General features: G+C 42.5%; 1 protein-coding gene across 3 annotated transcripts in view; it reads left to right on the forward strand.

The window, feature by feature from the left end:
* The window catches only part of myo5b (myosin VB), a 47,977-nt gene that overhangs the window by 9,831 nt on the left and 15,792 nt on the right, over window positions 1-22,354 (forward strand). For all 3 annotated transcript variants that reach the window (XM_039615261.1, XM_039615262.1, XM_031741066.2), the window contains exons 2-22: window positions 5,934-6,044; window positions 6,979-7,150; window positions 7,626-7,770; window positions 9,003-9,159; window positions 9,608-9,751; window positions 9,836-9,917; window positions 10,219-10,326; window positions 12,317-12,426; window positions 12,503-12,768; window positions 12,858-12,939; window positions 13,025-13,165; window positions 14,827-14,949; window positions 15,648-15,731; window positions 16,646-16,780; window positions 16,855-16,952; window positions 18,068-18,154; window positions 18,445-18,556; window positions 19,252-19,463; window positions 19,735-19,891; window positions 20,589-20,828; window positions 21,867-22,103. In XM_039615261.1, the coding sequence (XP_039471195.1) occupies window positions 5,934-6,044; window positions 6,979-7,150; window positions 7,626-7,770; window positions 9,003-9,159; window positions 9,608-9,751; window positions 9,836-9,917; window positions 10,219-10,326; window positions 12,317-12,426; window positions 12,503-12,768; window positions 12,858-12,939; window positions 13,025-13,165; window positions 14,827-14,949; window positions 15,648-15,731; window positions 16,646-16,780; window positions 16,855-16,952; window positions 18,068-18,154; window positions 18,445-18,556; window positions 19,252-19,463; window positions 19,735-19,891; window positions 20,589-20,828; window positions 21,867-22,103 (3,003 nt within the window). The remainder of the gene's footprint in view (window positions 1-5,933; window positions 6,045-6,978; window positions 7,151-7,625; window positions 7,771-9,002; window positions 9,160-9,607; window positions 9,752-9,835; window positions 9,918-10,218; window positions 10,327-12,316; window positions 12,427-12,502; window positions 12,769-12,857; window positions 12,940-13,024; window positions 13,166-14,826; window positions 14,950-15,647; window positions 15,732-16,645; window positions 16,781-16,854; window positions 16,953-18,067; window positions 18,155-18,444; window positions 18,557-19,251; window positions 19,464-19,734; window positions 19,892-20,588; window positions 20,829-21,866; window positions 22,104-22,354) is intronic.

Genomic DNA, 22,354 nt, shown 5'->3' on the forward strand with positions numbered 1-22,354 from the left:
TCTCTGTGTTTGTATATGTGTGGTGCTTTATTGCCTAATCTCAGAGGACGTTTTCCCTGCAGCAACAATAAGGGAGACTCCCTTTAGCTTTAGCACCACACTAGTGTGTGATTAGAGAACATTAGAAGACACGCAGTGTCGTAATGTGCTTGACTAGGCTCTGACTGAGACGCGAGAAACGGTGTGTGTGCGTGTGTGCGTGTGTGTGTGGCCCAGAGATTAAAAGCCTTTGTCAGGGTGAATGTTTGATATGTACGACCTTCGGCCTCTCTTCTCTCTGAGCTTTCAGTGCAGATCAAAGTTCCTCGACAGGTCGTGTTGTTTCTTCCTGCGGGACACACCCAGCGCTCACCATGGGGCTGATGTCACCGTGCCGACACATCACTGGGCGGAGACTCCGCTCACCTGTGCAGCTCTGAATGGAAACCTGATCTGTGCGTATAAAAACAGACAAACTCATTCTTCTTCAGGTCAGACTGAGGCTCAGAGTGAAATACCAGCCTGTGAACTGTGCCCCGTGACTCAGAGCCACTTCAGCTCTTTGTGTGTGCTAATCCAACACCTTCACTTCCCCTGCAGGCTCGTCTTTTATTCCAAACCTGTAGGACGGCTTGTTCTCCACTGCTGGTCCTCTTCTTTCCCTAAACCCTCCCCCAAAACAAAGCACAGCAGCTGAATGTCAACTCCGTCCACGTTTCTGACTAACAGGAGCAAAACAAAGTCTGAGATACAGAGTTTAACCCAGCTGGTGCTCAGAAATCAGACCTGCTGTATTTGTGTTTTTACACAGACGCTTTCTGATTCTGAGCCGCGCTGCCAGTCAAACTAGCCAGAGCTTTAAATTTTGTAAAGATGTGGAAAAGAGCTTTAATATAATGTGGAGCTGTGCAGTTTCTCTGTTGTGTGTTTCTGTGGGCAGATGTAACATTGTTTGAACATGGAGGCTTTGAGTTGAATCCAGCAGCTGATTTTGCTCAATAGTATTTTTAACATGACACTGGCAAGTTACAGATTACTTGTAGAGCTTGGTGGTGACAGAAAATATGTTTTCACAAATCTGCTCAGCTCTGCCCTGATCAGTGACTTTTTAGGGGGTAAAATGATTTAGACCCCGGTCTGTGGAGACGTGCTTTTAAGCTGCTCTTCTTCACTTCATTGTCACGTTGTGTTACTTTCGTCTGAATGAGTTGAAACTTACCAAAGCTCAAAGGACAAACAATTAGTAACTGTCCACATACTCATGGCATGTACAGCCCCTCCCCCGCTGAAGACATGCTCGCCTGTGCAGAGACGTGAAGGAAAAACAAAAAAAATCAACTTTAGAACTGCGTGTGTGTGTGTGTGTGTGTGTGTGCGTGTGTGTGTGTATGCGTTTGTCCTCATTACTGGCTGAGTTTCCTGCTGAGATGCTCTGCATGCGGACTTCATGCTTCTCAGTCATTGGATAATTACTGATGGTGTCCTAGATAAACTTACAGAGTACACACACACCACACACGCATTTACACCACACACGCATTTACCACTCACACCACACTCACACACTGTTTGATAGAGATCATGTCATCACACACAAGCTCACAGCATACTTTGTGTCAGATGTTCTTTAGTTCATGTCTGCAGACTGAAGCTTCGATCTGTGGATCTTTCTGTTATTCTCTGTCACACGTCACACCCTGTTCACGTCAAACACACCAAAGTTTCTAATAATGATAATAATAATGATGATAATAATGATCTCAGTTAGGCAGTTTTTTCTGCTCTTGGATCTGGATGCTGTCATAGAGAAGGGATAGAAGCTCCTCCCATTTGCTGTTCAAACCTTCTGTGTTTAAGCAGCAGAGACAGTTTGTTTCAGACTGAAGATGACCTGACGGGCTGCTCCATCGATCAGTATCAGATATTTTGAACTGTGACTCATGAAAATCTCATTTAGTAGAGTCCAAGAATAAAGAACTGGAGCACGAGCACAATGGGACCACTTCACATTAAAATAGCAGCATTGTAATGAAACATGATGCCTTGGTGTTTTTCTCCAATTGAGGTTTTGATTTCAGTTGAAATGTTAACCTGCCCAGTCTCAGGAGGCTTTAAATGGTGTGTAATAGTATTCCGGTTCGAAAAGCATGTGGTGACGCTGAACAGGAGAAACTGTTTTTGTTTATGGAGAGCTGAAAAAGCCTGAATTTGCGTTTTTGTGCTGGTTCTGGCTCTTTGAAGCACAGTTTACTTGCCTGTTGCCACACGGATGAAGATCAGAGCTCCAGGATGGGAGGACAGTGCTGCTGCTGGCTTTGAAATCACAGCAGTGAGAACTGTTAGCTCTTATACAAATCTGCTGCTTCTCATAATAATCATTTTTGTGATGTGATTTAACCCCAAGATGGCTCTCCAGTGTGGGGAGAAAACGTTGGGCCACAGAACTTCCTGCATGTTACTCTCCACACGTGCACCTGCAGTGTGCTTCATGCTGTGAACATGGACTGATCCACAGTTACAGGTTTATCTGCCAGGAGACGGCAGATCTCGTCCTTTGGAGCTCGCTGTACAGGAACCTTGAACATGTCGTGTGGGGGGCTTGAGCCTATCCCAGCTGTCAGAGGGTGCAAAAAGGAGGTGGCAGCAGTAGCCTTCTCGTTACAAGGCTAACCACCATGCTCCCCACCACCATCTTACCTTATCTTGTTATTGGTGGCTTTTTTTTTTTTTTTTAAACACTCCAGTAAAAGCCTAAACTCTCTGCTCTTCACTTCAGATCCAGATGTTTTGTCCCATTTAGATAAAGATTAGAAAAACATCTGAGATGTGCATTAAATACTCGAAGGCCTGATGAAGTCCACGTTTTTGCTTTGGATTAAACAAGAAATCAAGCTTCTTTAATCTTTAGGTTTATTTGATGGCAATTGGCAGTCACAGGTCTGTGGGACACGTTCTGTGTGTCAGGATTTCCTGTAAAGTGAATTTAACTCGGTCACTTTCAGGCAGGGCCTCGTGTTGGAAGCACAGATAGAGGTTGATTTCCTGTCCTGTCTGGGAACATGTCGTCTCCCCCTCTTTCTATGGAAAGTAACCAGAGCGTGCTTCAATTATGTAATGTACATATTCATGATGTCATCAGGACTGATTTGCCTTCTGCCTGGCGTCAGAGATTTTCATCTGTTGGCCTCTCCGTGCTCTCTGTGCTAATGTATGCTGTGTTTCAGTAGAGCTGAACTCCCGGGCTGCTCTCATGAGCGTTTCAGTGGCTTCGGGTCATGTGACCTTGTGTGATTCCTGTCTGTCACACAGGCAAACTGTATGGAAACGAGCTTCTGGTTCACAGGAGTGCGTTTGCATTGAAGGCAGTGATGTAATGCGGGATTGTTTGTCCTCGGCTCTCATTAGTTTCTGTCACAGTGACCTCATATTGTTTGAATGAACAGCATGCAGGCAGATGCTGTGATGTTTCTTCCTTTATTTTTCTCAGTTTGTCTGTTGAGAGGAGGAAGTGACACCATATTGCTGCAGATGAATGAAGAACAGGAACAAACACAAACCATAAATGATGATATCGGGAGGTCACGCTGCAGGTCCACTGGGTTCAGAGGGTCAGTGAGGCAGACAGGGACAACATCTGCTCAGGATCATGTTTGTATCTGATATCAGTCTGATCAGCACTAACACATCTGTGCAGCTGTGGGCTGATTTAACCCTGATCAGCTGTCTGAGGATACAACAACCCAACAATCTTGCGTTACTTACAGGAACTTTAGCCTTTCTTTCCCTGCCTTCAGGCTCACTGTGGTGCACCTCCTCACACACACAGACTGAAGCTGCATGGAGTTTAAAAAAAACACAGAGTTTCTGTAATGATGCAAACAAAACAGAGACGGAGAGAAACGGGTGAGCATCAGCATTTTCTCAGTCATGAACACGGTTTGCGTTCAAGTCTGAAAAGATTTCAAACAAACTCAGAGAAGCAGCGCTGACCCGGTGCTGTGTCAGCAGTCCTGATGTGTGCTGAATAAACACACACGCTGATTTGTGCTGGTTATATCTGATCCAGCTTTAAGTAGGGATGGGTCTCGTTTAGGTTTTATCCGATACCAGTGCCAAACTGGTACTTTTGAAACGGTGCCGGTGCTTAAACGGTGCTCAAACCGGTGCTTAAAGAATGGAGAGCACAAACTTTGTCCAAAAACCTCTTATGTTTTTATTTTTAGCGGTCTCTCTTTTTCTGCAAAATGATAACCAAGTTAGCTTTTTCTGTTGATACAACATACCTTCTTTGGTTGGAACCGGTGCTTAAACAATGGAAAACACAAACTTTGTCCAAAAACCTCTCATGTTTAGCTGTTTTATTTGTAAAAAGATAACAATGTGTGTGAGGTCTCGCAGCAAGCTATCAAACACGGCGCATTTCTCGGCTTTAAAAAAAAACGCTATGCGTCGCCAGGTGTTTCATCAGATTCGAGGTGTTACCTCCTTTGCACAGTATCAGCTTAAAGCACTTGTTGCAGGCTGCTGAGTTTGCATCTTTTGCTGTGAAGTACAGCCAGACTTTTGACTGCTTCGCGTTGGGCATTTTTAATCTGTAGCTCTGCTCTAAAAGAACGGACGTACCTGGGCCCGCCTACTATCCTTGGAAAGGTAAAATGATTGGCTAGAATCCAAAGTGTATGACATCTCAGGAAAAAAAAAAAGCACCGAAATGTGCGCTGCTTTTCGGTCTGGTTACTACAGTTTATGTCAGAACCGGTACCCATCCCTAGCTTTAAGTGGACCTGATGTCGTCTTACACATGAAGACTGATTCTGAGAGATGAATTCATGTTAATATCAGATCAGCGCTCAGGATCATAGCTTACCTGAAGCCCAGGTATCGGCCTGGATCTGGAAACATTTAGATTGGTTTATCTCAGATTATGATCGCAGGAACAATGAGTAACGTAGCACCAACGTCTATCACATTTTAATACATGTGTTTTTCAGAGCTCAGGTGCTGATTTCATGGTTCAGGTTTTACAGGGTTACCTGGGTCGTTCTGCTCGGTGGTCTTTGTCTAGAGAGAGAACGCTCTGCTTCACCTTTACCTCAGGTGTGCTGACACCTGTAACCTCTGCTCCACTGACACAGAGGCAGAGGAGTCAGCAGACCTAAGACGGGGAGGCACTACGATTCCTGTTCTGCTACAAGTCTGTGTGAATCATGAATCTCATCACAGGGAGGAGCTCACTGACAGGAACAAAGGGAGGAGAAGCTTAGCTGCTTCAAACCAACAACTAAACATCCAAGAGCTCCCAAACCTGTGACGAGAATTCATTTTCCTCCTGAAAGTGAAGCACGGTCCCCAGAGTCTGTTCTTCTATAGTAATGATTTTACTTCTAATAAAAGACCCAGGTATGTTCAGGTGTCTCATGCCATCATGTGACTGAGCTCCTCTCTCTGTCATGATGCCTCTGCAGGATTATTTCAGATGAAAGCTCGTCTGCTGTAATTTCCACAGAGCTGATAATCAGTTAATGATTCCTTTGATCAGAAGTACAAACGTGTTAATCTGCAGGAACAGATAAAAGTCCAGGAGGAACTTCTGATAATCCCGACAAGCTCCTTCACACTGACAGTAAAGACGACTCCTGTTATCACGCCGCGCGTCCTCGGCGCGGCCACGCTCTAACCTTCAGCCATCTTCTCACTTTTCTAACACTTTGTTTTTCTGAGTTCAGGATCTGTGAGTTTATCCTTCAGCAGGTTCACATCCTTCGCACTCACATACAGGCAGCGCTTAAGTCAAAGATTTACACTGCTTGTTCTCACATTTGTCTGCCCCAAACATGTCACCATGTTTAAAGCTGTTAAACGTGCCTCTGTTCAGTCGTCTCCTCCCTCTTGCAGAGCTGATGCGAGAGCAGTGAAACGTTAGCACTCAAGTGTTTCTTCTTCATGTGTTTCAGTACACTCGGGTCTGGATCCCGGACCCGGAGGACGTTTGGAAGGCTGCAGAGATCGTCAAAGACTACAAAGAAGGAGACCCGGTCCTTCAGCTAAAACTCGAGGATGAAACGGTAACAGACAGATACAGATGTGCCGCGGCCAGTTTGAGTTTTCAGCAGGAATCAGAAAACAACTCTGCACTTCTGCTTGTAAATTCATGCATCCTCACAATGTTCAGCTGCTCTTCAGCCCGTTTACATCAGACTGTGTGCTTCTCTGCTGATCAGAGGGGAGCGTGTATGGATTAATGCATTTTGTAAATAAAACAAGTTTACATGATTAATTTTGTAAATTTTGGAACTTCACAAGGGGAAAATTTGGGGAAGGAAACAAATATTTCTTCAAATTATAAAATTTTCAAGTAAAAAAATCATGTTGGGTCAAACTGATCACAGCACAGTTACAGGTCACTGTGTAGATGATGCTGTCATAGTGGTTTATCCATAAGAAGCTGCTGATACACTGATTGATTAATGAGTAAATCTATCAGATTTCAGCCCAGAATGATCAGCTAATCAGAAACATGATCAGAGTCATTACTGCATGTTGTTTCTGATCAGGAGAGAACAGCACACAGGTGTATTCATCAGCTCTGCTGCATCTCTCCACTGAGTTTCTCTTTAGGTGTGTGTTTTAAAAATCTCACTAAATCTTAAATTTGTTTCTTAGATCCACAGAAAAGAGTCGTGTTTTTCTTTCAGACGTACTTTTTAAAATTTCCATCAACGTCGTTTTTACCTCATGTCCTGATAAACCTCCTCATGTCACAGCATGAAGTGATTGATGGTTTAAGGCAGAGGCGAAGTTTCTGGTTTCTGTCCAGATGTTGATGTTTGTCCAGATGTGTGGGTGACACATCTGTAACAGGAGACCGTGCAGGGTCCGAGGGAGTCAGGACTTCAAGGATACCTCCTCTGTCAGGCTTCACAGTGTCTGTGGGACAATCTGAGTGTGTGTGACAACATATCGATTGTGTCTTGATGGCATATCGATCCTGTGTTTCAGCCTCTGCAGTACCCCGTGGGACCGAAGAGTAACCCTCTTCCTTTCCTGCGTAACCCCGACATCCTGGTGGGGGAGAATGACCTCACGGCGCTCAGCTACCTGCATGAACCCGCCGTGCTGCACAACCTGCGAGTGCGATTCCTCGAGTCCAACGCCATCTACACGTACTGCGGTCAGTGAGCGCTTCCTGTGGTTACTTAGTGCAGGATTATTAGAAATATCATAGAAATATTTATTTGTGTTGCTTTGTTATTAGATGTTTATTTATTTAATTTTACTATTTTTAGTATATTACTTTTGTAAATCTCCTATTTTCTCCTTTTACCTATATTTAATATTACATAGTTTCTTTAATTTCTTCAGTTTTTTTACCTTCACACTTATTTTGTCTGTTTATTTAATTATTTATAAACTGTATTAAATTGTCATTAAAAATTATTGTCAATATTTGTTGACTGACTTAATAGTTTTTCATATATATATTAGCGTTTCATAGTTGTTGTTTTTTTTAAATTAATGAGTTGTTCTTTTTTCTTTTCAGTTACTTGTATTTATTATTTGCTTTTTATGCATTTACACTTTCATCATATCTTTACTCACCGTGTGATTATTCTTGTTCATTTAATATTATGTCGCGCGTTCTTCAGGGATCGTGCTGGTGGCGATCAACCCGTACGAGCAGCTGCAGATTTACGGCGAGGAGGTGATCAACGCGTACAGCGGGCAGAACATGGGCGACATGGACCCTCACATATTCGCTGTGGCTGAAGAGGCCTACAAGCAGATGGCCAGGTGAGACTGTGGGTTCTTATTGGTCGTCAGCACGAGTGCTTCCTGTTCTGTGACATTTGTGGAATTGCTGCTGGAGGAGCAAGATGATTACAGAGCTGAGGAAAAACTCCCACTTTCTCTGTGACGGAGTCTAATTACAGTCACGCCTCTGCTCAGCAGCGTGTGCGAGGCAGCTGGTTAGCGTGGCATGGTGAGATACGTGGGAGGAAACACACTCTTTAAACGACTTGTATCTGCTGAGTTTATCGCAGAGATGCTGAAACACCCTGAAATACTCACATCCATGTGAAACTCACATCTGCAAAGTGTTTCCAGAGCTGCTGTGAAACACCTCAGCCGATTCTACTCTCAGCTGAATCTCAGTGAATTATTTATTAATTTTAAGAAAGCGGGATACTCGCAATACTTTTACAACCGTCTGAGAGAGGGACAGTCTCTACCTTTAAATTAAGAGCACAAGTAAAGGATACAGATAATTTCATTTTATAATTTACTTTCAAGTATTTTTGTGACTTGCAGCCGTTTCAGGAGCTCTCATATGAGCTTCTTGAGAAGGTGCTCGTCAGAATCATTGGATAATATTCATGTTATCTAATGTAAGTGGATGTCTTATCACAAATATAATTTATTGTACTAAATGAAAATGAGATTGGGGTTTATGGTTAAGCTTGTTTGAATCCTCTAAGATTTCTTCCAGTAACTATGTAATTTAATGCCAACAGTCTCAGTTAACTGTGCTTTCAGTGTTTGGCCAGTTTGCACAATAAAAATACTTTGTTGTGATTGGACTAAATTTATTGGAAAAAACCTGAAGGATTCACATAGAGTTATAGATTTACATTTTTAAATGTGAGATTTATATATGTAGACATATTTGTGCTTTGCCATTTTCTAAATATGCTGTCAATCTAATCATTTTTAGATTTATATTTTCAAAATTTAAATTTATTAACAACAATAATTAAAATAATTTTAATATTTATAAAGACAAGTCTGATTTTTTTTAAAGTTTAAATATTTTAACAAAAAAGGAAAAAAGGAAAACCTTAAATATTTTGATAAACCTACAGAAAAGTGAATAATTTAGTATTTACATTAGTTAATATTATTTATTATTATTCATCGTTCTCTCAATGCCAAGCGTCTGGTTACTTTAGTAGCAGGAAATGAAGCCCTGCATTGTAGCCATAGAGGCGGTCTGATTCATTTTCTTCTTCTGTGGTGTTTGTCAGAGATGAGAAGAATCAGTCGATCATCGTGAGCGGAGAATCCGGAGCAGGGAAGACGGTTTCTGCAAAGTACGCCATGCGGTTCTTTGCCACGGTGGGCGGCTCGGCCAGCGACACCAACGTGGAGGACAAAGTTCTGGCGTCTAGCCCCATTATGGAGGTGAGTGGGCGGAGCCTTGTTTCATATTATAAACACACTGTAGTCAGAGAATCGTGGATTTAAAAATTTGTGTGAATTGGCCCATTTCCCTTGACTTGGTGTGCACCCCTGGACCCCTTCTAGTTTTTTTTTTTTTTTTTTTTTTATATGATATCCTGGAGGTCCAGTACTGAGCAGGTGTTCACCAGAGAATCTTCTCTGGTGTTTCAATCTTTCAACTTAATGTTAATTTTGAGGCAGAGGACAAAATCTCAGCTAGAAAAATCAACTTTGTACCTCAAAAACTTCTATGGAGCGTGCTGCAGGCAGTCAAATTAAGCCAAATTAAATGCAACTTTCTGTGTGCATGAGCGACTTGTTTCACATGGAATCAAACTGCATCCATGCAGCAGGAGGAGCTGCTGCACAGTTTTAAAGAACAATGGATGATGTTGTCTTTTTTCATCAGGCGATTGGAAACGCAAAAACCACTCGCAATGACAACAGCAGCCGCTTTGGAAAGTACATCCAGATCGGTTTTAACAGACATTACCACATCATCGGTGCCAACATGCGCACCTACCTGCTGGAAAAGTCCCGCGTCGTGTTTCAGGTCAGTCTCACAGACTTGCTCAGGATGTTTGATTGAACCTGATTGGTTCGTCTGTGTAAAGAGTTTCTGTCATTTCTTTCTCAGGCTGAGGACGAGAGGAATTATCACATCTTCTACCAGCTCTGCGCCTCTGCCAGTTTACCGGAGTTCAGAGACCTCGCCCTCAGTGAGTCAAAAGTTTGGGAGTTGTGTTTTGGTTGGATAATTATTATTAAATGTGATAAAGTATTAGTCCAAAGCTTCTTTAAGTCGGCCTCAGGGTCAAATCGTTTGAGGATTATTCTTCTGAAAATCATTTTTCATCTCTGAAAGAAAAAATGTGTTTATTTCGAGTTAAGGTTGAAGTCTTTTCCTGCTTCTTCATGTTAACACGATTCAGCTCACTGCTGTGGGAGTTCAGTCAGTATTTATTCTGCCTGTAAATATTCGGTTTCTTCTTGTGATCAGTTCTTCTTCTCCTCTCTCAGCCAGCGCAGAGGATTTCACGTACACGTCTCTAGGCGAGAACATTTTCATCGAGGGCGTGAATGACGCTGAAGATTTTAAGAAGACCAGAGAGGCCTTCACGCTGCTGGGTAAGAGTCATGAATCTGTCCCAAACACCATCTTTGATAGGTGAGCTTTGATTTCTTCAGGCATGTGTTTGTAGACGACCGCTGGTCACTGATGGACTTTCCAGACTCTTCCAGTGTTTGTGCTTTGACTGTCATGTCCTTCACTCCCATTCGTAGCCTCTTCATTGGCTCACCTTAACATTTGAAAACAGCATGTTTTAATTTGCTGTTAGCCTCAGGGTTCGTATGGGTGCTTGAAATCCTTGAAAATGAATTTTAATATTGTCTTTTCAAGGTTTGAAAAGTGCTTGAATTTCAGATGTGGTGCTTAAAAGTGCTTGAACTTGCTGGAGAAATGATTGAAATGCACTGTAGTACAGCAGCGCTATTATAGCAGTTAGTTATGGAATATGCTGTGAATTTAGCTAACATTACTTAGTAGTAGCAGTAATGTGAGTTACTTCACTTAAGTAAAAGCTTTAAACGTTAGTCCGATACTTAACTAGCCAACTTAAGGCTTAAGGAAATAATAGTAATAAGAGGGACTGATCCATATGGGCACAAAGAATATCCACTTTTTTGTGCTACCGAAGTTCCCTGGCTTTCATTCAAAATCTGTTTATTTTTATAAATCATAAATGGCTACAAGCTCACACTGAGGCCTGTGGGGCACTATCAGCCACTGAGACAATAGACAAATTTAAGTGTTTTAATATTTCATACTTTAAGGTTGCCTGTTTCTTTAATGGAGATGAACAATACATTATAATTGTACCTAATAATATCACAGATGATAGACTAAGAATGCACAAGCATCTACCTAAAATCTATTTATTTAAAGTCTTGTATTTTGAATTAACCTGAGTATGTCAACTGTTCAAAGCCTCTCCCGTCAGTGCTGTTCTCCATGCCTGGTGTTCTTAGCACAAACACTTTAAAGGTGATAATTTATGACTTTAACAATAATACAGACAGTAATGTGGTTACACAACTTACAGTTGGTTTTATTGGGAATTAACTTTAACCTGTTAGGCCCACAGGGGTTTCCTGAGCTTTCTGCTTGAAAATGAAATGACCAAAATTAATGGAGTATTTCTCTGCAATTACAAACTCTGCGTAAACAATCTTGGTATCAAAATAACACTTGTGAGATGTCATCAGAGGTGTAAATATTACTGCAGATGTCAAAGTTGATGTGACTCAAACATAGAAAAATTTGATTTTTTTTGACTCGCCTAATTTTTAAAAGTATTTTATAGCATATAACACCTTTGAAAATATGCTTCGGTTCACATTTAACTCCAGAAAATCATAAATCAAAATTTGGATATTACTTGTCCACATGGTGACGTAACTGCTCTTTTAACTGTTTGGTGTCTTTGCTTTATTTGGTGTTTATAGAAATTGTTTATATGAGATTTTAGCTGAGAGTCAGAGGTTTCTATGGACACTACTCATGTCGGCACTTATATTTCTGACCTCGTGTTATAACCGATTAAACGTGATCTCCTCCCTTTTGCCCAAATTTTGGGTGTGTCGGTGCTTAACTAGTTAAAAAAAATAAACATCTGTCTCCTATTTCTTGTGTCACGAAAGAAGCATCAATAACTGATGAGAAGACTTACTTATTTGGCCTTGGAGATGAATATCTCTAAGAAGTTGATTTGTTCACATTTGCAAATCTTAATTTTTTAAAGAAATGTGTTTTTTGAGTTTGTACACTATATGCTTATTGCACCATTTCCTTTTTCAGTTTTTGTCTGTGGTGCATTTTTCTATGTTTTAACAAAAGGGGAACTAAGGACATTTAAGTCCACCTAAAATGATTTGTTTTAATTTTTACATGGCCTTACTGAGGTGATGCTAAGTGGAACATGCATTTTTTTTGGTAATGTGCTGGAAAAGCTTGAAAATGGACCTTCAACGTGCTTAAAAAGTGCTTGAATTTGACCCTAAAAAATGCGTGTGACTTCCTTTAAACAGACACTTCAGTCATGTTTTGGATCTGCAGGTATAAAGGAGAGCAGTCAGAACAGCATTTTTAAAGTCATCGCGTCCATCCTTCATCTGGGGAACGTCGAGATCTGCTCGGACCGAGACGGGGAGTCCTGCCACATTTCGGTATGTCTGCGGCCTTTCTTTCAGTCTCTTCTCAGCTTTTATCGGCGCTCTGACTCAGACTCTGTTCGTGTTTCAGAGGAAGGACGTCCACCTGCAGCACTTCTGCAAACTACTGGGTGTGGAGCTGCAGCAGATGGAGCACTGGCTCTGCCACAGGAAGCTTGCCACCACCTCCGAGACATACGTTAAGACCATGTCCACCAAGCAGGCGACCAACGCCCGCGACGCCCTCGCCAAGCACATCTACGCTCGCATGTTCGACTGGATCGTAGAGCACATCAACCTTTCCCTGCAGACGTCCATCAAGCAGCACTCCTTCATCGGAGTCCTTGACATCTACGGGTACGAAGCCCTGCCTCTAACCACCTGTTTCACCTGCTGTTGTTTGTTTTGTTGGACTGGATAAGAAGGTTTCTGTGGTTTTTCTGCAGGTTTGAGACGTTTGAGGTGAACAGCTTTGAGCAGTTCTGCATCAACTATGCCAACGAGAAACTCCAGCAGCAGTTCAACTCTGTGAGTTTTCTGATGAACTTTAATGTAAATCTCCTCACCTCTCAGGATTTCACTGATTCAAACCGTAATCCTCCTACGTCCTCAGCATGTGTTCAAGCTGGAGCAGGAGGAGTACATGAAAGAGCAGATCCCCTGGACTCTGATCGATTTTGCTGATAACCAGCCATGTATCGACCTGATCGAGGCTCGGCTCGGCATCCTGGACCTGCTGGATGAGGAGTGTAAAGTAAGACTGACCGTCACACACATTAATGTCAAAATCACAAAAATAGTTCTTTTCTCCAAATCCAATAAAACACAAAAGAACGAAAAAGTGATGTTTTGACTCTACTAAAGCATGGAATCAAGGAAAACCCTCAAACTGTCTTTGGGTGCTGAATAAAAAAAATGCAACATTTTTTTTTGTTTAGCACCCAAAGACAGGTGTGGTTTATTTACTGAGATCTAGTTTAATTAATCAAATGGCCCAAAATAATAACAAAATGCTCCGACTGTTAAGTAACACATTAGGTAAGTAAAACTTTATTTATTCAAAATATTGATCACAAAGTACTGTAAAGAGGAAAACTAAAAATCAGTAGACTGAAATGGTTCATTAAAAGCAATTTTAAAAAGATGAGATTTTAGTTGCTATTTAACAAGCTCAACAGAGTCTGCAGACTCAAACTAAAGGGGAGAGACTTCCAGAGTCCTGCTCAGGTGCTGCTGTTGAGCTCTGTCGCTTTCAGTTTTCAGCCTTGTACATGGCACGACCAGCAGGCTTTGGTCACATGACCTTAGAGACCTGCCTGGACATACATCAAATAACTTTTACACCTGTATGCTGGTGCTTGACCATTCAGAGCCCTATAAGTGAGAACCAAGATCTTGAAGTGTACTTTGGAGTGGATGGGGAGTCAGTGGAGCCGGACGAGTAGCAGTGACGTGAGAAAACTTTGGTTTGGTCAGAAGTCTGGCAGCAGTGTTCTGTTTAGGCAGGTGAATAATGAGTTAAGTCACCCTAACTCTGTTACCATTTATGCTAGAGTGATAAAGGGTTAAAACTTCTTCAAAAACTCTCCAACAGCACAAAAACAGTCCAGAGGGTCCAGTTCAGAGACTACTTAGCTGAGGTGAAGCCTAACAGACTGCTAATGACTGCAGTCACCTGTTTAATAATGCAAACTTTAAACAGGTGAGATATTAATGAACCAACCATTACCACCCATCCATCTCTCTGTAAAGTTGTTATGAAGGAGAAAAAATAAGTTATAGAGATCAAAACTGTTGATTTCTGCTCACTTTTGGAGCCTCAAGTGGACACTGGAGGATGTGCAGTTTTTGGCGTCAGTGTTGGCTTCGTTTTTGTGTCCTGGAAGCTGAAACTTAGTTTCATGTATCAAATATGCTTTGTTTAGATTGAAAGTTTGAGCTCAACTGTCACTAAAACAACGTATTTCCACACATGTGAGACAGCCTCTTGTAATCTTATTCTTTCCTATTTTTTTGAGTGATTGCAAACACTTAGACCTTTTTAATGGGTTTTGTGGAAAATGTAAGATGGAGAACTTTCCTGTAATATTTAGATTTTGATGATCCTTGGCGCCCTGACTCTTAAGGTTGTGATGAAATAGGGTTCATGTCTGCTCCAGTTCTCCCAAGCTGCTGGCGTGTCTGAAACTCTGCTGAGTGCTGCACTTTCTTGCATTTCCCTCTCTGTTGCTGATCCGTGTGTTTATCTGGTGTAAATCTCTCAGATCAGAGCTGATGATTTATTCATCCTCTCTCTGTCTTTGAAGTTATGATGATGTGGGACAGCACAGGAGGAGGAAACAAATGTTATTCAGCGTTCAGGTAGCCTGAATAGATCTCCTCCATGAGCTGTTGTGTAATATGTTTGTGTTTCAGGTGCCAAAGGGGACGGATCAGAACTGGGCCCAGAAGCTCTACAATAAGCACTCCAGCAGCGTTCACTTCCAGAAACCTCGCATGTCCAACATCTCCTTCATTATCATACACTTCGCTGATAAGGTGAGCTGAGGACTCCTCCACCAGCTGTTTGATGAGGTTCAGAGTTTCAGTATCCAAACACTGTACTCTCAGAGGAAACCCGATCTTTTTACTGGTTTTACAGAACTTCACAGGATGTCAGCGAGAGCGAAAAACACCGAGCTGAAAATAAGCAGAATAGGTCAGCTTTAAAGTTTCTAGAGTCTGGGAGTAGAAATGAATGAAAGTGATCATCTGAAGGCAGAGATGTGGAAACACACACTGTTTGTGTCTCCACTGACAGTTTAAAGCCGAGTGAGGACGTTCACCCCCTGCAGAGGGTATTAAAAATAGTCCTTCTCATGTCCTCAGGGTTTCACTTCACAGGAACTCGGATTCCTTAAACAGCCTCCTCAGGCTGTGGTCCAGCTGTTTATCACATAATAAAAACATCGAATAGTTTCATATTTATATCACTTGGACAGATCTAGAATTATGAAGGCAAGACTATCTGATTTAAAAGGTGACCTGGAGAAATGTATTTTAAAATAAATGACAGGTCTCCTTTCACACTTACAGTCAAGCTTAGAATGACTCAATAAAGCCTTAAACATGATCACTAAGAAATATTTAGATTTGCAGTAGAAAACACAGAAGCTGTGTTTGTATGTGAGCTTACAGTCTGAGTCCAGCTGCTCATCTTCATCTGATGGTTGACACACAGCTTGCCCTCTCTGCAGGTGGAGTATCAGTGTGACGGCTTCCTGGAAAAGAACAGAGACACCGTCTACGAGGAGCAGATCAACATCCTGAAGGCCAGCCAGGTACGAACCAGAACCAGGACTCAAGTGCATCCCCATTCACCTCCTGTCCTTTCAAAATAAAGCTCCTGTTTTATGGACAGCTGAGTACCATCCATCCTCAGAGCTGCAGTGTTAAAGATGTGTGTTTGTCTGTGTCTTTAAATTTGAATTTGTGTGCATAAAAAAGAAAAGGGAAAAAAAAAAAAGACGTTGCCATCACAGCAGCACCCTTTGCTCCAGATTTCGAAACCTCTGAAGTGCTGAAGTGTTCATTCCAGATGCTTGGTTAAAAAACACATTGCAGTCCCCATCTGTCGTGTTCGGGTCAAATAAAAAACCTCATAAATATTGTGTTTTACATCCGATTGCCTCGAGGCCTTATGACATCCTCCACACTGTGCACTTGAACATATAAAAGTGATGAGCATCTCTTTCACTGAATTTTGAGTGTTTTAATTAACTTTGTCACATCTGTGGTGATCCCGGTCAAAAGTGACCGCCATAGAAAATGAATGGGAATCCACCCCCTGAATGGGCCACTGAATGACAAAATGAAAGACACACTTTTGTGACCTACTGAACAACCCACTGAATGTCCCATTGACCCACCCTTGGGGTGGGGGTGAACACAACCGGAGGGGTTTTTAATAACCTCTCTATAACTTTATTGTCCTGAATGCAGTTTTCTTTCTGTGAGATCAGAGACTCCAGCTCTGCTTCATCTGTTTAAGCTGCACGTTTTGTACATTTTTGTCATTTGTGATGATAAATAATCATTTTGTCCTTCCTGCTGGTTTCTTTGACCTTTGTCTGGGTTTCTTGGTTTAGCAGGAATTCAATTTGCTTGTTTCTGATGAACCGGTGAAATCGAATCTTAAGATTCTGCACGTCGCATTTCTTTGACCTCCTTTTTTTTTTTTTTTTCTTCCCCTCAGTTTCAGCTTGTCGCCGACCTGTTTAGCGACAAAGACGACGTGGTCCCCGCCAAGTCCGCCAGAGTGAACGTCCGAGCACTGAAGACCGTTCCCAAAGCTCCGAACAAAGAGCACAGGAAGACGGTGGGACATCAGGTGAGCTCTGCAGGACTTTCAGGAGCATCGTGGTGCTTCCTGCTGCGGTTCTCACACGTTTCTGTGTTTTTTAGTTCCGGACGTCTCTGCATCTGCTCATGGACACCCTGAACGCTACGACTCCTCACTACGTGCGCTGCATCAAACCCAACGACTTCAAAGAGGCCTTCTCGTGAGTCAGCTCACTCAGTCTCATTTTCTATTTGAATCAAAGGAAGTGATCCGAGGTTGTAATGCTGAGTCAGTTCAAAATGCTGACGAGTTCATTGTCGCACAGCCCAACAGGACGAGCAGGTCTGATATCACAGAGGTCATGACGAACAGGTTCTGCATGGGCGTGAGAACATCGACTTGCTCGAACAGGATCCCCTTCCAACTAAATTCTTATTCAAGCAAAAAAACAAAAAAAACCAGCCTGAATCAAACCAGTAACCAACCTGCTCCTCTCCCTCCAAACGCGGCGAGCCGCATTCTTCCACAACAGCTCACCTCAAAAATAAATGTTTCGCTAACGGCTGTCACAGCGGGCAGCGGTGCTGAATTTTTACACCAAAGGGATTCCCCCTAAAGCGCTTTTTCCTGCAAGTCACAACACACCAGGAACAACACGTGTGCCTCACAATAAACTTGCAAATTTACTTTAAAGATATCCATCAGTTCAAAGCATACCACAAACTTAATGCTGCATAGTTTACATCAAAAGGTTGTTATTAGTATTAGTAGATATAGTGGTAGTAATAGTAGATGATGATGATGATGATGATGATGATGATGATGATGATGATGATGATGAAGAAGTAGTAGCAGTAGTTTCTGTTAATCCTCTCCACTTAAACTTTAAATAGTGTCTTTTGTGTGCTGTGTCGATGTCGGTGTATATTTGAGTAATGACAGGATTCATTTTCAGACCGATTACAAACAGCCGTGTTTATTTCTGAAAAGAATCACATTTCTGTGAACATTTTCAGCTAAGTTCAGTTTTTGTGGATTTGAAGATTGATGAGATGATTCTTTGAGTGTTCTCTGGGAGCGGTCGTCGTGTTTGTGTCTGCTGATGCTGCTCAGCACAAACCGCTCTGTGTCAGCGTGGGTAAATTAAATAAAGCGCCTCAGTCACATGTCTGAGTCCCACTCGGCTCTCAGCTGACCAACTCGCTCAGTCTGCTGTGAGCTGACTCTGCAGCCGCTGTCGTCCTGATGAAGAGGATGAGGTGAGAGGAAGAGTTCGGGCTGCGAGACTTTAAATCGTTCTGTTTTGGGGGTTTTGACCCGTTTCTGGTTTCGCAGGTTTGACTCGCGGCGAGCGGTGCAGCAGCTCCGAGCCTGTGGAGTCCTGGAGACGATCCGGATCAGCGCGGCCGGGTATCCATCCAGGTGAGTCCAGCTCTGCTGCCAGCTGGCATTCAATCATGTGACCCCTCACCTGGTTTAACCTTCATGGTCAGAGCGGCAGGAAAATCCAGCAGCTTGTCTATCTGCTCCGTTTCCTCGAGGCCTCAGAGGGTGGAGAAGTCTGTGCCGCCATAATGATCTGAAATCTAATAACCAGTCATGTGAACGAGAAACAGAACTCATGTTTTTGACAGTTTAACCAACACGACATGAAGTGAAATCACAAAGTTCACAGAACTGATGCCCGCATGTGTCGTGTGTCACTCCTCCAGGTGGACGTACCCAGATTTCTTCAACAGGTATCGAGTCCTGATGAAGAAATCCGACATGACGACAGCAGACAAGAAGCTGGTGTGTAAAAACCTGCTGGAGACGCTGATCAAGGTGGGAAACACAGCAGCATACACACCGCTTTCATTAAAGCTCAGTGACGTGCAAAACAATATTTGTCCAGACTTTCTGAAGGTCTTTTCATTCTCAGTCCGGTCCTCGCGCCTGACCATTTAACTCTCAACTCTGACCTATGAATGATTCAAACATAAACCAGCCCCTGACTCAAGGGATGAACCAGTGTTGTGTCCACACAAATTTACATTTTACATTTAAATTTTGTCTTTAGGCTCTTTATTTCTGACAGCCGGTCACAAAAATGCACCATTTGTTTCAGAATCTATGAAAAATGCCCCCAAAACCCCACAGTTGGATATAGAATTAGTATTTTTGCCTCAACAAGGTGATTCCTAAAGAGCTGTTTGCGTATCTCTGCACGCTGTGCACCGTGTCCTCGAACGGGTTCAGATTGACCTCAGGGAGGAACGAGGAGCCTCGTTAAATAAAAATGAGTCTGTGTGAAACAAACTTTCTGATTTGATGCTTGATAATTTTTTTCAGTTGAAACTTTTATTCACATTTTGCACACCAACCTTTTAGAAGGTCCACTTTAAAGAAAATGTCATTAAACTTGTGTCTGGATGTCATGTAGAGGGATTCTTTCATGTCTGTGCTTTTACACGTTTCACACATTTATTTATGTGGTAATTATTCTGATTTAATCACCCTTGTTTAAATCCGTCTTTCAGGAGCCCGACATGTTCCAGTTTGGAAAGACAAAGATCTTCTTCCGAGCGGGTCAGGTGGCGTACCTGGAGAAGCTCCGGACCGACAAGTTCCGCTCGGCCTGCATCAAGATCCAGAAGACGGTCCGAGGCTGGTTGCAGAGGATCCGATACCGCAAGATCCGCAAGATGGCCATCACTCTGCAGAGATACGGCCGAGGATACATGGCCCGCAGGTGAGCCTTTACCCACACCAGGAACTCTGTGAGGGATCCAATAAAGAGGCTGATTTGGAAAATGAGCTGATCATCAATCAGCCGACATAATTAATGATCATCTAGGAATTAAACAGTTTTAATTCACTGTGTAAAGATCAAATTAATCCATGCTTCTTTATTTTCCAGTTCTTTGTGTCAGCCAGTCAGAAAGTGACACTTCACAGCCGCCATGTTTAAGGTCACATTGCAGCGTATCACGTAGTGATGTTAATGAATGTTCTTCCTGCAGGTACGCAGAGTTCCTGCGTCAGACACGAGCGGCCATCATCTGTCAGAAGCAGTACCGCATGGTGAGAGAGAGGCGCGAGTTTCTGAGAGTGAGACGTGCCGTGGTCACCATCCAGGCGTACGCCAAAGGGATGTTCACCCGCAGGATTTACCAAGAGGTACAGCCGGCATTACTGCTCGGTGTTAGCAACGACAAAACTGTGTTAAAAAAATGAACAAGCATAGAGACAGAAATCTGCATAAAATAAAAACGGCTGCATTAAACACTGAATGTAACTTTACTGAAGTTTTCATGAAGCCGTGAGCAGAAATATGTATGTCTGCTCGTACATTCATTCTCCTGGATTTCACTTACGGTAGTTTGAATGCTTTGACTCACATTTGGCTGCAAATGAAGAAAAAAAATCACAATCTGTGCACTACTGTTAAAACTCTGCATTTGCTGATAACAAATGCAGAGTTTGTTTTTTTTTTTGTTTGGTTTGTTTTTCCCAAAGATGGGTGTTAAGTATTAAACGTGCAGCTTTTAAGTGCCTCATGAAGCAGCTGTGGATGAGAGAGAAGTTCCTCTTTACAGGAAGCCCCTTAATGGGACATGTGTTCATAAATGTATGTGCTTGTTGTGTAATCGTTGGACTTTCTGACTTGTTCTTTAGTCTGTATGAACTTTATGAGTGTTAAAGCCGATTCTTTGGGAAGACTCGGCTCAATTTGTGATGTCTCATTAAACTGGAAACAAAGTTAAAGGAGGAATGTGGTCAGGCGGACGCTCTGATTAAATGAATTTGTGTGTCTGTCTGTCTGTGCGTGCCGTTAGTCCTCCAACCATGACCACCTCTTCTTCTACTTCTACAGTTCCTGCTGCATCACAAGGCGATGATCATCCAGAAGAATGTCCGCGGCTGGATGCAGAGGAAGAAGTTCAGACGAGCACGCAACGCTGCCATCACCATCCAATGCGCCTTCAGACGCATGCACGCCAAACGGCAGCTGAAGCAGCTGAAGATCGAAGCTCGCTCTGCCGAGCACCTGAAGAAGCTCAACACGGGCATGGAGAACAAGATCGTTCAGCTGCAGAGGAAAATGGACGACCAGGTATGCCACCCTTCAGAATAAAAGCATGCTTTTATTCTGAAAGCACAATAAAACATAACACACAATAAAACATAACGTAATTTATTCAAATGAAGGTCGTCTAATTTGATAATATTCAGTCTTCTAAATTTTAGTTGAGCAGCAGCTTCAGGAGTTTGTGTCCACGCTGCTGCTGTAATAATGTGAACGTGGGGTGAAGAAGGGTTCTTTTATTTTAGCTTGTCGGAGTGAAGCGTTAGAGTAGAGCAGAGAAACAGAAATGTGTATTGATGATACAATAGTAGGTAAGTAGGTACTATAGTAGGTCATTTATAACACTTTGGACCGTCCCCCTCAACACCAGCTTCCTCTAAGATCTGTTAAGTGTCTTCAGTGGAGAGTACATCAGAGTACCACATGTCTCCCCCTAGTGACAAGTAAGTGTTGTGAACAAGTAAGGTTCACAAACTGCACTTGTTTAATTAAACAAATAGATCAGAGTAGATCTATGATGTTATGTTTATGTGACTACACACAGACAGCGTTTCTCTAAACAACTCAAACATAATGCTTCCACTCACGTCCTCTCCTGTGCAGTGATACTGGTTTAAAACGCTTTTAAAAAATGTTTTTGTCTGTGAACAATCATGCGGACTGATGTCAGATGCTCTGAATCATGTTTTAGCAGTATACAAAAAGAATAACAGAAGCAGATTCATATGATTACAGTGAAGTTATCACTGGAGTTATTTTGGGTAAAGATCTTATTTCATAAAATAATTTAATCTAAAATCAGCACACCGGAGAAAAGTCTGTTAAATACAATTATTTTTGTTTTTCTACTATAATCCTTTACAAATCATCACGTGTGAGCTCCTGCGTGCACCAAACATGTTGATGAATAAGATATAACGATCCAGGTCTAAGTCGTTGATTAGCGACAATAAATATGAGTTATGATGAAGTATTGGGCCAGTGCACATCACTTTGTATCAAAGGCTGTGATCTACATGATAATCTCACTGCTGCTTCACCTGCTCACCGGTGTCTCTGCTTCAGTCCAAAGAGCTCCGTACTCAGAACGAGCAGCTACAGACGGTAAACACCTCGCTGGGCTCGGAAGTGAACAAGCTGCAGAAGCAGCTGGAGCTGCTGCGCAGTCAGCAGGAGGATGGAGGCCAGGTGAGGTCGCTGGAGGAGGAGCTGGAGCACTTGAGGAAGGAGCTGGAGGAGGCGCACGCCCTGAGGAACAAGATGGAGGAGGAGCATATCAACGAGAAGATGGACCTCACACAGGTGGGCGAGGGAGACAGACAGACACAGCACACGTCCTGTCAGGCTATTCAGAGGCTTTGTTGCAGTAAAAGTGCTCATACTACACAGTAAAAATACTCACATCCAAGGTGTCTGTGAAGGTTCTCAGTCATCCAGGTCATCGTAGTCTAAGGAGCTTGGAAAGAAAAGCGTCTGGACTTCTTTAAGTTGCTTGAAGACGTTTCACCTCTCATCCGAGAAGCTTCTTCAGTTCTGAACTGAAGAAGCTTCTT

This window comes from Oreochromis aureus, linkage group 7 (assembly GCF_013358895.1).
Source record: "Oreochromis aureus strain Israel breed Guangdong linkage group 7, ZZ_aureus, whole genome shotgun sequence".
Taxonomy (NCBI): Eukaryota; Metazoa; Chordata; class Actinopteri; order Cichliformes; family Cichlidae; genus Oreochromis; species Oreochromis aureus.